This window comes from Rhinoraja longicauda, chromosome 42, assembly GCF_053455715.1.
Source record: "Rhinoraja longicauda isolate Sanriku21f chromosome 42, sRhiLon1.1, whole genome shotgun sequence".
In the NCBI taxonomy this organism is placed as follows: Eukaryota; Metazoa; Chordata; class Chondrichthyes; order Rajiformes; family Arhynchobatidae; genus Rhinoraja; species Rhinoraja longicauda.
Window position 1 is genome coordinate 742920 of NC_135994.1, and position 15722 is coordinate 758641.

The 15722-nt window shown below is 43.3% G+C and overlaps 1 protein-coding gene across 8 annotated transcripts in view; it reads left to right on the plus strand.

Moving 5' to 3' along the window:
- Nucleotides 1-15722, plus strand: part of avil (advillin) — a 42268-nt gene that overhangs the window by 7565 nt on the left and 18981 nt on the right. For 3 of the 8 annotated variants that reach the window (XM_078431473.1, XM_078431468.1, XM_078431472.1), the window contains exons 2-11: nucleotides 1095-1264; nucleotides 1425-1578; nucleotides 3127-3313; nucleotides 5418-5535; nucleotides 9057-9249; nucleotides 10399-10497; nucleotides 11060-11134; nucleotides 12409-12605; nucleotides 13951-14059; nucleotides 15455-15565. In XM_078431473.1, coding sequence (XP_078287599.1) covers nucleotides 9091-9249; nucleotides 10399-10497; nucleotides 11060-11134; nucleotides 12409-12605; nucleotides 13951-14059; nucleotides 15455-15565 — 750 coding nt within the window. In that variant the 5' untranslated portion in view covers nucleotides 1095-1264; nucleotides 1425-1578; nucleotides 3127-3313; nucleotides 5418-5535; nucleotides 9057-9090. Of the gene's footprint in view, nucleotides 1-1094; nucleotides 1269-1424; nucleotides 1579-3126; nucleotides 3314-5417; nucleotides 5536-9056; nucleotides 9250-10398; nucleotides 10498-11059; nucleotides 11135-12408; nucleotides 12606-13950; nucleotides 14060-15454; nucleotides 15566-15722 lie in introns of all 8 variants that reach the window. The other 5 variants (XM_078431471.1, XM_078431474.1, XM_078431475.1 and 2 more) reach the window with 5 other exon arrangements.

Sequence of the window (15722 nt, forward strand, 5' to 3'; positions counted from 1 at the left end):
TAGGTGACGTTTCGGGTCGAGATCCTTCTTCAGACTGGTAGGTTGGCTTTCTCGAACAACTTGTTTGATAGGGCCACGGTATTTTAAGAGTGCACAGTTTTCTTAACATGAGTTGCAGAAATGTTTAGACTTCTGAAATTTACAATCCTGTGCCCACAACAATTTTATTTTGGAGCTTCACCCTGAAGTGTTTCCAAGATTGCTACTGGATGTAATTAAAAAAGTTTGGCTATTCTAACCAATAGAAATTGGTTATTTCTATTCCCAAAACTGGAGAAATGTTCTCTGCAATCTTTTATAAATCTACTTGGGATTTTTTTTTTTTTAAACCAAAATGGCACTCGAGTCAGATGCCAGAGGAATCGCCCTTAGAAAATAAACATGAATTTTCTTCTTGGTTGCAATCTGGAGCACTTCTCTTGAAGTGTAACATCACATTGGATTAACAACTGGTTTTGATCACACAGTTTATTTCCATTAGAATCTCTGGGCTTTGCTTGAATACATTTTAAGTGGTGAAATAGGATTCTTGAAGCAGAAAAGCTGTATTTGATGTAATCAGACCATGAGATTGTAAGCAGCTGCAATTCTTTCTGGCTTCAGTTCTGTGTGTAAACAAAACTAGGGTCCTCTATCTAATGCACCCTCTGGTGGACTCTAGCTGTAACAGCAACTGATTGAGATTATAGAACTGGAGCACTTGTCAATGTAAGTGGGGGGCAGCAGGAAGAAGGACTGTTACAAAGGGATGAGTCAGTATTTCAGGATGGCGTAAATACAAAGTGTGGATTAAAAAAAAATCTTCACTGGGATAAAAGACGAGCCGGTCAAAGGGGGGGGTGGGATGGGTGGGGGTGGGATGGTTAGACCTGTGGGTTTTCAGGAGATTCTTAACTGGTTGTTAATTTGACAGATGGGACTCTTGGGAGCTGGCTGTTGTCCTCTGTCCCATAAGCATATTGTAAGAAGAAATTTCTTTTTTTATGTAACTTCATAGCCAATTCGGATTTATTTGTATGTGTTGATGGTCCATAATCTGTATGTGTTTTTCTTCAAAGACATGGAAGGTACTTGACTTTTTTTCTTTAATGCAGGATTTTTCAAGCTTCGTTGTGGTGATGTGCAGACTCCAAATGCAACCTGTTGGCGACCAAATCTCATGGCATGAATACCTTTGGTGCTCTTTTCTGTTGCTGCTGCACTTGGAATGTCAGCCGGTTGCTGCAAGGTTCTGACGACCCAAATGAAAGTGGCACTTCTTTGGGCAAGTACACCTTTCTCTTTCTCCCCATCTTCATTTTTGTTTCCTGCTCTGATGGCATTGACCAGCTTCTGAAGACTGGTACTTTGCCCAAGTAGCAAGTTAAACTATCACTAAAAGGAATTGTAACATTTTGAAGCAGAATCCATCTGTCTCCCCCCAGGAGAGGTCTCTCTTCACAACACAGGCAGTCCCTAGATTACGAAAGGGTTCCTTTCCTGACAACTGTTTGTAACTTGAAAATGAACGAGAATGGTATGTGAGAGAGGATCACAGAAACAGCCATGATGGGAGTGCGAGCAAGCAAGATTAGCTCGGTAAGTGAGTCTGCTTTGCGCTCCCAGCTCTGCCTGGCTTGAACCTGCCCCGATTGTTGGGGCTCTCGTGGATTGGGTGGGGCGAATAGGGAAATGCTATGTTCCCACCCAGTAGAAGATGCAGCCCTGAAGCAGTTGGCAAATTCATCTCCATACAGACCTCCAAACAATGGGCATTTAATATATTCCTTTATTCGTCCCACACCGGGGAAATTTACAATAGATGTTAAAACTACTGATTCCTGCCAAAAATATCCCAGATAGCTGCACCCTCAGGCTCAGACCACATAGGTGAACTCCAAGTCACTTGATTTGAATCTCAGAATTTAGGGAAGCTTAACTCATTTCAAAAAATTGTTTCAAATTTCATTGGAAAATGTTCTAAAGTAGGCATCAAAATACTATTTTGCTTCTGTCTTTGAGGGAATGGCTGGACTGTTTTACTCCAGGAGTCCTTTTTAAAAATTAATTTACAGCATTAATTTTCAACCAGTGATGAGCTGGATTATTTTGGAATTGGGATCTGGCTATTGCCTGATTCAAGTAATCCAGGATAGGCTGTTAGTTTAACTTGGTCTATTCTCGATGACTTGTGTCAGGAGATGGTCTTTATTGCATCTCCAAAGTTGGTTGTGTATTCTACCATTTTGGATTTTCCATGGTTCTGTCCTGCAAGAAGAGTATCTGACATGTAGTGTAATGGTGCTTGCCCAAGTTCACCTTGACTGTACCATCAAATCTGTAACTAGCCTCCAGTTTAAATTCCATTTGGAATATTTTGGAGGACCAAGAACCAAGAAGAACCAATAGTGGAAGATCTTGCAGAAAATGACTTTGAAAATATTTGAATGGGCACTGGGATGGGAGCTGGGGAAGAGCACTGTTCTGTGTGTGTGTGTTCTTGTTCTCAACAAATACTTCAGTGTAGCAAAGTAACTGGATGCTTTTTGACACAATATTTAATCTCCTGAAAGATAGGATTGCAAAAGCCTCCGTGGATCTTTGCTTTTCAAATAAATGGACAATCAAGTAGTGTGTTGCCAGTCCTAGATTATGGAAGCATTTCGCTAGATCGCTAGATCACTCAGTGCACCACTCCTTCAAATATAGTCAAATGACACCCGACACTGTATCGCTATACGGAATGAGGCTTGAACCCACTGCCTTCATGGAAAAACAAACGCTACCAATTGACCCAAAGTTAACGTGTGCATTAGCTGCTGAACTATAAAGACCAGGAATATCCAAAGCTTGGTTCCTGCTCTATCCAAAACTCTTATTTCATGAGCCATGACATTTAACTGCAAGCCCTTTTGGGGAATCGGCCTGAACCCTATTTGAATCACACCTGGAAAATGTATATGGTTGAGGGAGTTTCGTGTTGGCTTGGGTGTGGTGATATTCCAATTGAATAGCATGCCAGCATATTTCAAGTTCCCACGAAGGCCAACCACTGAAGTCAAATGTTGCCTGTGGAACTAGACTCCAGCAAGATGGGTAAGGAAAGAATGAAACTGAGTTTGACTCCTTGGTTTGATATATTTTCAGTTCCTCTTCCGTCCCTCGGCAGCCAGAGAATACGTGATGACTCAATCTGAAGAAGGGTCTCGACCCGAAACGTTACCTATTCCTTTTATCCAGAGATGCTGCCTGACCTGCTGAGTTACTCCAGCTTCTTGTGTTTCTCTTCCATTCAAAGCAACTACTGTCTTGGCATTTACCCGTGTCCAAACAGGTAGTTATAATTGCTGCTATTTTTCCCCATCATCATCACTGTCATCCACCTATCCATTGCAATAGCCGGTCCCAGCATCCTCTCTATTATCAACAGTTCTCTGGCCACTGGCACTGTTCCAACCAGTTTCAAGCACGCGGTGGTCCAGCCCCTACTGAAAAAACCTAACCTAGACCCCACCTTGCCTAGCAACTACAGACCCATTTCCAAACTGCCATTCCTGTCAAAAGTCCTTGAAAAGGCAATTCTAAACCAATTAGTGCCCTACATGCACCAATACACCATCCTGGAAAGTTTCCAGTCAGGTTTCAGAGCCCACCACAGCACAGAGTCTGCCTTGTTGAAGGTACACAACGACCTGCTTCTCGCCATCGACACCGGCGACTGTGCAATCCTGCTCCTTCTCGACCTCAGCGCAGCGTTCGATACAGTGGACCACACCATCCTTATTGACCGTCTCCGGTACGCGGTTGGCATTGATGGCACTGCCCTGAGCTGGTTCGCTTCGTACCTCAAAGATAGGAGTTTCGCCATCAACATAGGCAGTTATTCCTCTGCTCCAGCTAGCCTCTCCTGCGGAGTTCCACAAGGCTCCATCCTAGGCCCCATTCTCTTCTCTCTATACATGCTCCCCCTTGGCCAAATCATTCAAAGGCACGGCATTTCTTTCCACTGCTATGCCGATGACACTCAGCTTTACCTCCCCCTGAAACCCAACAACCAGTCAAATTTAAACAGCCTCTTACACTGCCTTGAGGACGTAAAATGTTGGATGGCACAGAACTTCCTCCAATTAAATGAGAGCAAGTCTGAGGTCATCCTATTCGGCCCCCCCCCCCCGACTCCATCAAATCGATAACAGGCAGTCTTGGAAGTCTATCCTGCCTAGTCAAACCGCATGTCAAAAACCTCGGCATGATATTTGACTCTGCATTAAAATTTGATAAGCAAGTCAACGCTGTGGTAAAAGCCAGCTTCTTCCAACTTCGAACCATAGCTAAAATCAAACCTTTCCTCCAATTCGACGACACAGAAATAATCATTCACGCTTTCATTTCCTCCCGCCTAGACTACTGCAACTCCCTATACACTGGGATCAGCCAATCTTCCCTGTCCCGCCTGCAACTGGTCCAAAACGCCGCAGCGAGACTCCTGACGGGTACCCGTAAAAGGGACCACATCACCCCGATTCTGGCCTCTCTCCACTGGCTCCCTGTACGGTACAGAATCAACTTCAAGCTCCTCCTATTCACGTATAAAGCCCTAAATGGACATTCCCCCCCCTACATCAAAAATCTTCTAACCCCCCTTTCTAACTCCAGGTCCCTCAGGTCGGCCGACTTGGGGCTACTCACTATCCCGCGGTCTAGGCTTAAGCTCAGGGGTGACCGCGCTTTTGCGGTTGCAGCTCCTAGACTGTGGAACAGCATCCCTCTCCCTATCAGAACTGCCCCCTTCATCGACTCCTTTAAGTCCAGGCTCAAAACCTATTTCTACTCCCTAGCGTTTGAGGCTCATTGAGGAGGCGCTGTGAACTGTTTGCGTGCTACTGTATGTTTCATTTTTTTTCCTTAGTACCTAATCAGATGTACAGCACTTTGGTCAACGTGGGTTGTTTTTAAATGTGCTATACAAATAAAATTGACTTGACTTGACTTAACTTGACTATCCAATGTAACAGAGATAACTTTTTTCAACGATTAACTGTGGTAATGAATTCTACTGCTCAAAAAACCCAACATTTATAAGAATCTTTTACAACGTTGTACTTCCCAGTCGGCTCTTGCCAATTTTCTCTAAATGTGGGAAATGCCAGTTTTAAGCATAGCATGCTCCCACCAAGCAATTTTTTTTTGATTTAGAGATCAATATTGGCCAGGATACTGACGATAATTCCTCCATTTTTCAAAATAGTGGCATAGAATTATTAGAGATCACCTGAGAGGGCAGTCTAAGCTTTGCTTTAATATCCCATTAACTCATTGCAGCACTTCCTCAATATGCTTGGTGTGTCGGCTTTTGTCATTGAGAAGTAGTGCAAATCGTCCTTTTTGTGCTCCGTTTCTTGCATTTTATCCTGTACCTATGGTGCATTGTTCTATAGAAACCAAAATTGAACATTGGTGAGCTCTGTTTTGGAAATGAGCACGACTGAAAATCAAACCAACACAACCGTACTCTGAAAAGGTCTGATGGATGTTCCAAAATTCTTCAAAGACCAGGTATGTCTGGGGTTTCAGCTCCTGGGTACCTGGCTGGATCAATTGTTTTAATTGAAGGAACTGCAGCTGCTGGTTTGCACAAAAGATAGACACAAAATACTGTAGTAACTCTGCGGGACAGGCAGCATCTCTGGAGAGAAGGAATGGGTGATGTTTTGGGTTCCAACCTGAAACGTCACCCATTCCTTCTCTCCAGAGATGCTCAGATGTGGCCTCACCAGCACCTTCTAAATCCTCAGCATTACATCCTTGCTTTTATATTCTAGTCCCCTCAAAATGAATGCTAGCATTGCACGCACGCACTTCCTCCTTTTGCTGGGTTATTCCAGCATTTTGTGTCTATCTACATTTGTTTTAATTCATGGTTCAAGTTTGCTTGGAATGGGTGGTAGGTTAAAAAATGGTGTATTTGCCTGTCAAAATAAATGGCAAGCTGCTGGGAAAAAATTTGCATAAATGAGCGATACTATAAAATGAAAACGAGCACCTTTGCATTTGGTGTTTGCAAAATGCAATTTAGAATGACATGTTTAACTTTCACTTCACGACCCAGTTGTAAATGTTGATGACATTTATTTCCTGTGCTGGCTTGCCCGTTGCAAGGGTGGTGGTGGGCACTTTTTTTTTTGGAAGTAGTGCAGACCATGAATGAACGACTGGTCTTTTTTTTACATAGTGCTGATAAAAGTCCACTGGATTTTGCCCCAGCAAAAGGAGGAAGTGCGTGTGTGCAATGCTAGTATTCATTTCGAGGGGACTAGAATATAAAAGCAAGGATGTAATGCTGAGAATTTAGAAGGTGCTGGTGAGGCCACATCTGGGAATATGTGAACGGATTTAGGGCCCAGTTTCTGAGGAAGGATGTGCTGGTGTGGGAGAGGGTCCAGGGGAAGTTTACAAGATTAATCACGGGGATGATTGCATTAACGTAAGAAGTGTAAGAAAATAACAGCAGATGCTGGTACAAATCGAAGGTATTTATTCACAAAATGCTGGAGTAACTCAGCAGGTCAGGCAGCATCTCAGGAGGGAAGGAATGGGTGACGTTTCGGGTCTCGTAAGAGGGGTGTTTGATTACTCTGGGCCTGTACTTGCTGGAGATTAGAAGTATGAAGGAAATCAGACTAAAAGAACGCACCTTAAATGGAGAATTTCTTTAACCAGAGGGTGGTGAATCTGTGGAAATTGCCACCGATGGCTATGGATGCCAAGATATTGGGTATTTTTAAGGCAGAGATTGCTAGGTTCTTGATTAAGAAGGGTGTCAAAGGTTACAAGGAGAAGGCAGGAGAATGGGGTTGAGAAGGAAAAATAGATCAGTCATGCTTGAATGTTGAAGTGAATTCAATGGGTTGAATGCTATGCCTTGTGGTCTTATGAGGGGAGGGGGGGGGGGGATCTCATTGAGACCTACTGGATAATGAAAGGCCTAGATAGAGTGGATGTGGAAAGGATGTTTCCAGTAATGGGAGAGTCTGGAACCAGAGGGCACAGCCTTGCTGACCTATATGCAAAAAAGTATTTTACTGTACCCTGGTACATATGATAATAAAGAAACCATTGAGTAAAAAAGGACATACCTTTTAGAATGGAGATGAGGAGGAATTTCTTTCGCCAGAGGGTGGTGAATCTGTGGGATTTGTTGCCACCAGTGGCTGTGGAGCCCAAGACATTGGGTATTTTTAAAGCAGAGATTGATGGATTCTTGATCAGTAAGTGCGTCAAAGGTCACTTTGAGAAGGCAGGAGAATGAAGTGGAGAGGGAAAAATAGATGAGCCATGATTGAATGGCAGACTACTCAAATGGCCTAATTCCGATCCTGTGTCTTGTGGTCTAACGCTAAGACTAATAAGGCTTTGGAGTCATAAACAAATCATGATGTAAATTACTTTTGACACAGCCATTGTGCAGATGCATGTGGGTGTGATAATGAAGCCACTATAACAACCTAAGTACGGAATGTAAATATAAATTTGCTTCTCTAGCTTCATAATTCGCCCTTCCACTTGCATTCCTTCCACTAACTACATAATTCGCAACTCTTCAATCCTTTTGTCTCACACCACCTTCTGTTTTATTTTAAATCTCTGGCCTTTATCTAACCATCTGCCAATCAAAACTCCCTCTCACCAGACTTTGTCCTGTCCCTCCCAGTTTTCTTTTCTATTCCTCGCCCCCCCCCCCCCCCCTCCCCGCTACAATCATTCTGAGGAAGGGTCCCAACCCAAAATATCACCCACCCATGTTCTCCATTGATGTTGCCTGACCCACCGAGATACTCCAGCATTTTGTCTTTCTTTGTAAACTTGCATCTGCGGTTCCTTGTTTCTATAAATTTGCTTTGTTCATTTGGTTTTGAAAATGCAGCATCGAAACAGGCCCTTCGGCCTACTAAGGCCACACTGACCATCGATCACCCGTTCACACTTGTTCTATGTTCTCCCACTTATCATCCACTCCCTACACACAAGGGGCAATTTTACTGAGGCCAATTAACCTAGGAACCTGTACCTCTTTGGGATGTGGGAGGAAACCGGAGCATCCGGAGGAAACGTGCATGGTCATGGGGAGAACATGCAAAACCACATTGACACCCCCCGAAGTCATGATCAAATCCAGATCTCTGGAGCTGCGGGGCAGCAGTTCTACCAGCTGTGCCACGGTGCCACTCTTATGGTTAATATGTCTGCTGAAAGTTTGCTACTAGATTCTTAAACGTGTTTAAACTGGCCAGGTATACCACAGAACATTGTACTGCAGCCATTGATCTGCAGATGGCAGGAGGCATAATGAGCACTTGGATATGTCCTGGTCAAGTTTCTGGTTGAGACCCTGCATCAGGACTCGTAGTGTGGAGGGAAGATGGCAGCATAAAGAAATGAGAGGGGAGGGAATATAAACTAAAATCCATACATTTCACATACAAAAAACCCTCTTTCCCCCCCCCCCCCCCTTCTCTGGTTCCATCTGCCTTTTTTTACCCTCCCCTAATGGTTCCCATTTTTGCCTTCCTTGCTTATCAGCACTGGTAGCCTTTGTACCCCTGCTTATCTAGAGCCGTCTCCAGCTTCAACTTCCCCTTCCATTTTGTGTCTCCCCCCCCTTAAAAGAAACCTTCAGTGACCTTTTTTCCCTTTGTTTTCATTGTTTGCCTCCTGTCTCTCTTTCAATTCCTTCCCTCCCCCACCTTGCTCCATCTGCCCATCCCTTCGTCCACATACACTTATCAGCCCCTGCCTCTCCTCTTTATACCGTCTATATCTTCCCTCTCTCTCTCTCTCTCTGTCAATGCTGGGTGTTAACCCAAAGCACTGACAATTCCTCTCCCCCCCCCCCACCACCAGCAGTTTGTTCTTTGACAACTGGAGTGGTGGCCTTCAAAGGACAGGCTGCAACCAACCACCTGATTACCTGCAAGTAATCCTGTGGGAGGTCAATGAGCAGGAGAAATAAATGGCCTTGCAGTTGGTCAGACTTCCGTGTATTTGAATTAGTAGATTCTTTTGTTCCCACCTTATAGATCCAACAGATGAAATCCTGTGCCATGCAAATACATGGCAACGCCCAGAACAGCAAGAACTGCTGGATCAATTACATTTGATGTTGGATTGCAGCTGCCTGCAAGTATATCTGTGTCTGTCTCTTCCTTCTGCTATCCTCTCATTCCAGCCTGCAGCCGAGTTTTGACCTGTGAACTACAGCAAATCATTGAGGTAACGCAAGTTTTTATAATAACCTTTTCAGTTTTCATTTCTACTGGGAAGTGCATTGGGTAGATGAGGAAAACAACTGAGATTTGCTGGCAATTGTTTCAGAAGAGTGCAAAGCAGGGCAGCTAATCATTTGTGGAATGAACAATGCCAAATGTATTTTTCTCATCCTTGTGCAAGCTCAGTAATGTAGAGTCGTGCGGTGAAGTCCTGAGAAATTGATCAGTCAAGCTCTATTTTCACCAGGACCTTTCACTGCAATTTCTCGCCTGTTTTTTTTCTCCCCCTTGCCTGCTTCATCTAATAATCAATCGTTGGAGAGAAAAAAATTCTCCTGCATGTGCCAAATGAATATCTGATGAAGTTTAAATGCTATGTAATATATCCAATATAATTGTTAAAATACTCCCCGAGGGAAACGGGGATGTTGTGGGTAGGGGTAAGGGAACATCCACTCTTCAAAAAGAAGCCATATAGATCTTGTACAGATGCTTTGGTCACAATTTCCAGGAAGAACAGGTACGCAGCAATCTCTGAAGTCTGAATTTGCTGAGCCCTCCTTGTGCTTTATTTAAGACACAAGGAACTGCAGGTGCTGGTTTACCAAAAAAAGATACAAAGTACTGGAGTACCTCAGTGGGTGAGGCAGCATCTCTGGAGAACATGGGTAGATGATGTTTCGGATTAGGACACTCTCCAGAGGGGTTCCGACCTGAAATGTCACCTACCCATGTTATCCTGAGATGCTGTCTGACCTGTTGCCTTTCTCCAGTACTTTGCCGTTTTTTTGTGCTTCATTTAACTGTTTCAGTTCTTTATCAGGTTCCTATCGTGCTCTAGGAATTTAATATCGATCTCTGGGATATTCCTGTGAGCAATCTAGGTGAAAATTCATGAGGACAAAAAAATATAACAGCTTTGAATTTTCTTTAAACTTTTAGATATAAAAATATTGAAAGTGGAGAAAAGATAGTTTGGCCGAGAGTGATGAATCGTGCAGTTAGATAATGACAAATTTTTCTGATCGGTGCATGGTGTGGATTGATACACAGGTGATCAGAGATGGGGCAGTGGGACACGTCATCAAACCTCCGGAAATGCTTTCATCCAGGGTTAGCAATCCTGCTCAGCCTGCATTGTTTCTTTCTGTAGGAAAAACTGTTGATTTGCAGAATCCGATCCATCATGTCATTGGAAACTGTTTTCAAAGTTATCACTGACACTCATGGAATCCTGATCTGGAGAATTGAGGTGAGTTGGCACATTGAGTCGAAGAGGTCTGTAAACAAATGAAGGGAGTTGACCTCCCCATTATGCTTTCCTTCCCCCCCCCCCCCCCCCGCCCCCTCCAACTCTCCAAGCACCACAACTTCAGTCAGCATTTGTAAGTCTAGTATAAATGTAATAACATTTTCAGATGAATGTAAATAGGATTTGTGCCAGAATCAAACTGTAAATTGGGTTTTGCTGAAAAATGATTTGCTGAATTCTCGTGATACTTGGTCTTCGTGCATGCAACAGGGAACATGAGATCAATGGTGTCAAATTTCAGGAGGGTGGTTTAAAATGCATCTGCTGGTACATGGCACGCCATGGGGAACAAATATGTGCGGAGGCTGGTTTAGGGATCACGACACCGTAATACAAATTTTAAGCTTTTTTGACCAATAGTTGATCTACACATGTAAAACCAACTGCACCCTTATTTCTTTCAAGCTTCATAAAATACTGGCATTGAGCATCTTTTTTATTGCAGTCTTGTATTTCATGATTACCTTTTCTCTGTTAATAGTGACCTATTTAATTTTATCAGAAACTGGAATTGGTGCCTGTCCCTCAGAAGGTTCATGGCAACTTTTTTAATGGTGATTGTTACATCCTTCTGGCGGTAAGTTGAAGATCTGGTTTCTCAAATGGAATTAACCTAATAGACCTGTTTTAGTGTTGGCTTTGTATGCCTATTAATGCAATAAAAGTCAGTGATAGAGAATGAAAAATGTATTTGAGAAATAAAAATATTTCCTTTTATTTCAGTGGAAAAAATTATACAGCTGTAAAGCTTGGAATACTACTTAGAACTTGTGCATTAAAGGCAAATGGTGGGAAATTAAAACATGGGTTGGATGCAAAGTAAAGCTCCCTCTTCAGGGCCCAGTTAAAACTCCCAGAGCATGGATAGCATAGATGAGACACAGTAAATTTCTCCCTGCTCTGCATAAATATTGTACCCAGATCCCAACAAAATATTTTTAAAATAAAAATTTGAAAAAAGATGGCGACACAATAAAGTTATGTCTGTATTGTCCCATCAAACAGTCCCTGACTAAGTACTGCATTGGTTTCACAGCACTCTGTATGTGACCTATGTGACAGTTGTATTTCCATCCTTATTATCAAATCTCTCCATTGCCTTACACCTCTCAATCTCTATCATCTCCTCCAGCTCCTATAGTTCGGAAATCTCTGCAACTCCACATTTTCTGGCATGCCTGAATTCAATCACTGCAACACTGGGGCCTATGCCTCCCAAGTTTTAATGACCTAGGCTCTAAAATTCTCTCCTTCACCTTCTCTCTCTCCTTTCTTTTTCCCAAAAGATGTTCCTCAAACCTGCCTCTTTGACTAACCTGATCAGTCATACACCCTCGTATCTCCTTGCGTAGCTTTATATCATTTTTAACTTTTGTGGTCCTGAAGAAACACTTTAGTCAAGTCAAGAGTCGTGTTTCATTGCTCAGTTTTGGTGCATATGACCATGAGATTCGTACTTGCAGCAGATAACATAATAAACCAAAAAAAAGAGTTAAATTTAAAAAAAACAATATAACTCAAAACAAAACAAAAGCTCAAAGTCCCTCGTGCAACCAAGACAGTTTATAGTTTGAAATTTCTAGTTAGTGTTTGTAGTGTTCTATAGCTTGATGATCGTTTGGGAAGAAGCTGTTCCTGAACCTGCATGTCATGGTTATCAGGCTTCTATATCACCCTCTGGATGGCAGCAATGGCAATGAGAGTGTGGTGTGGGTGGGTCTTTGATGATGCTGACTGCTCTTTCGAGGCGGCAGCTCCGATGGATCCCTTCAATGGTGGGGAGGTCAGTACATGTTGGAAATCTAACTGGTTGTTAGAGTTGGAAATCTAATCTTCTCGTCCATCATGTAGACCCAGAATGCTGCCAGTGGTTTCAAGCGTGACATCCATTACTGGATTGGGTTGGAGTCATCGCAGGATGAGCAAGGCGCAGCTGCAATCAGCACCATGCAGTTGGACGACTACCTCGATGGAAGTCCAGTGCAGCATCGAGAAGTGCAGGGGCATGAGTCTGAGACCTTCAAGGGTTACTTCAAAAGTGGTATAATGTGAGTCCTTTCTCATGCTGTGAACGGTGGACCGAGAACATGAGGCTTAATAGTCCGTGGAATAGAGAGTACCATACTCAGTAAAAAGGGAAAGATCTGTAAACACTTGGCAGACCAAGCATCATCTGTGGAAATAGGAACAGTGGTCTTTTACTTTTTCCAAGGATGCTACCTGACTTGTAGAGTAAATATAACACTTTTTATATTTGCAGCATTTTGAAGGAAATTTTTTAATATGACGATCAATATTTGAAGAAGAGTCTGAGGCTGAGTATTTGAGGCTCCTTCTAAAACTTCCACAAGGAATGTTTTATTGTTTAGTATAGGTCACAACTGATAGCCAGAAATAACTTCGAGCCACTTTTAATCATAGAATATCAAACCCGAGAAGGAGATTCTTCATTAATTATGCCAGTTATTTGAAAGAGCTATCTGGTTATTTCCTTCCCCCCTGCTATTGCCTGTACATTTCTCACTATTCTGTACTCGCCACCAAAAGCATTCCTTGTTGACCCACAGTATCTCTGGCACTGTGACCACACGTACTTCGCCCACCTTACCAGAGAGTCTCACGTGAGCTTTCATAATGGGAAGTGAGGGATGATTCACTCATGGGTTGGGTACAATGAGGGGCGGCACGGTGGCGCAGCGGTAGAGTTGCTGCCTTACAGTGATTGCAGCGCCTGAGACTTGGGTTCGATCCTGACTACAGGCGCCGTCTGTACGGAGTTTGTACGTTCTCCCCGTGATCTGCGTGGGTTTTCTCCAAGATCTTCGGTTTCCTCCCACACTCCAAAGACGTACAGGTATGTAGGTTAATTGACTGGGTAAATGTAAAAAATTGTCCCTAGTGGGTGTAGGATAGTGTTAATATGCTGGATCGCTGGGCGGCGCGGACTCGGTGGGCCGAAGGGCCTGTTTCCGCGCTGTATCTCTAAATCTAAAAAATCTAAAACTTGAACTGATCCAATTGTATTCATTGTTCCCAAGGCATGTGATTTGCTGGAGGGGACTTGAGCAGAACATCTTGGCAAATGTTTCTTTCCCACTTCCTATGTTGGTTATTTACAACATCACCTACACCAACCTACTGCGCTTGGTTAACACCATGGGATAAGCACTAGGTATTTAGTGAGCTAACAGGTCAATGAAACTTGTATAAGAAGGAACTGCAGATGCTGGTTTAAACCGAAAATAGACACTGAGTAACTCAGCGGGACAGGCAGCATCTCTGGAGAGAAGGACTGGGTGATGTTTCGAGTCGAGACCCTTCTCTCTGAAGAGAAGGTATTGGTGACGTTTCGGGTCGAGACCCTTTCCATGACAATGTGTCTGTTCCTTGTAGCTACAAGAAAGGAGGAGTAGCCTCTGGGATGAAACACATAGAAACCAACATTTACGATGTGGAGCGTCTCCTCCGTGTGAAAGGAAAAAAGAATGTCGCAGCCACTGAGGTAACGTTAGAACTCCAGTACTGCTGGCAGCCAAGTGGGGTAAATGTTCACTGTATCAAGACCATAGTTTAGGCATGGGAACCTCTCTGGGCTATGTATTTTAACTTTGAGAAGCCAAATGTAAGGGAAAAGTATACAATTAACTGCAAGACCTTTAACAGCATCAATATACAAAGGGGTCTTGAAGTCCATAGGTGCCTTAAAGTGGCAAACCAAGTAGAGGTGGTGTATGGAATGCCTGCTTTCATTATTCAGAGCATTGAATATAAGTCAGGAAATCGTGCTGCAACTTTATAAGACTGTGGTTAGACTGCATTTGGAGTATTGCGTGCAATTCTGGTCGCCACTTTACAGGAAGAATATGGAGGCTTTTGAGATGGCGCAGAGGAGGTTTACCAAGATGCTGCCTGGATTAGAGCATGTTGGCTACATGGAAAGATTGCACAAACTTGGATTGTTTTCTTTGGAGATAGAGGAGAAACCTGATTGAAGTTTATAAAATGATGAGAGGCATACAAGCAGAACTGTTTTTCCAGGGTGCAAATATCAAATACTAGGGAGCGTTGCTTTGAGGTGAGAAGGGGAAAGTTTAAAGGAGATGTGCAGGGCAAGTCTTTCCTTTTTTACACAGTGGTAGGTGCACTGTCTGGGGTGGGGGAGATGGTCGAAGCAGATACCATTGTGAGGTTGAAGAGGCATCTAAACGGGCACATAAACATGGAGGGATATGGATCATGTGCTGGTAGATGGGGTTCATTTAATTTGGCATCATTGTCAGCACATACATCTTGGGCTGAAGGGCCTGTTCCTGTGCTCAACCTTCCAATCAATGTTCAACATTCTAAATCCATGGTAAAACAAACCAAATGTACACAGTCTTTGCTCTTCTAAGGCTAGGGATCTGTGCAGTCAAGGACTAGAAGAATGGCTGTTGTTCAGAATATTTCTCCACAGTGGTGGGGTGGTGAAGACATCTACCTGTTGCGATCAATCTGAATGGAACCAACATTACACCTTGCTGTACTGTACGTTCTCCATATTGAGAAGCAATCCATGCAGAAAAACACAAAGGCATACAGATAGAAATCCATTCATCAGCACTCTCTGCACCCAACCATGGGACATTGCTAGGGAAGATTGGTTGCAAGAGAGATCTTCACTGGGTGCAAATTGTGCATTGACAGTGGTGTTCTTTCCCAGTATCATGCATTCAGAGGATCTCCCATTTCACCACACACTCTATGGTGCTTGTTATAAATGCCCCAAAAAGATGAAAACGCCTTCTGGTCTTGACTACAAATCTTAGCTGACTGATCTACCCAGCCTATTGCAGATGACCTATAATGGAGCTTGCAATGAACACCAATTGCTCTAATGTGTGCTGTGTGTTTTCAGGTTGAAATGAGTTGGGAGAGTTTCAGCTTGGGTGATGTATTTCTTTTGGATGTCGGCAAAGTCATCATTCAGTGGAATGGGCCAGAGAGTAACAGAATGGAACGGTTGAAGGTACCACTGCTTTGAAGTACTGGTGCACCCTAAAATATATCTTAGAATGGTGTAGTTGCATTGGGGCAATAGACAATAGACAATAGGTGCAGGAGGAGGCCATTCGGCCCTTCGAGCCAGCACCGCCATTCAATGTGATCATGGCTGATCATTCTCA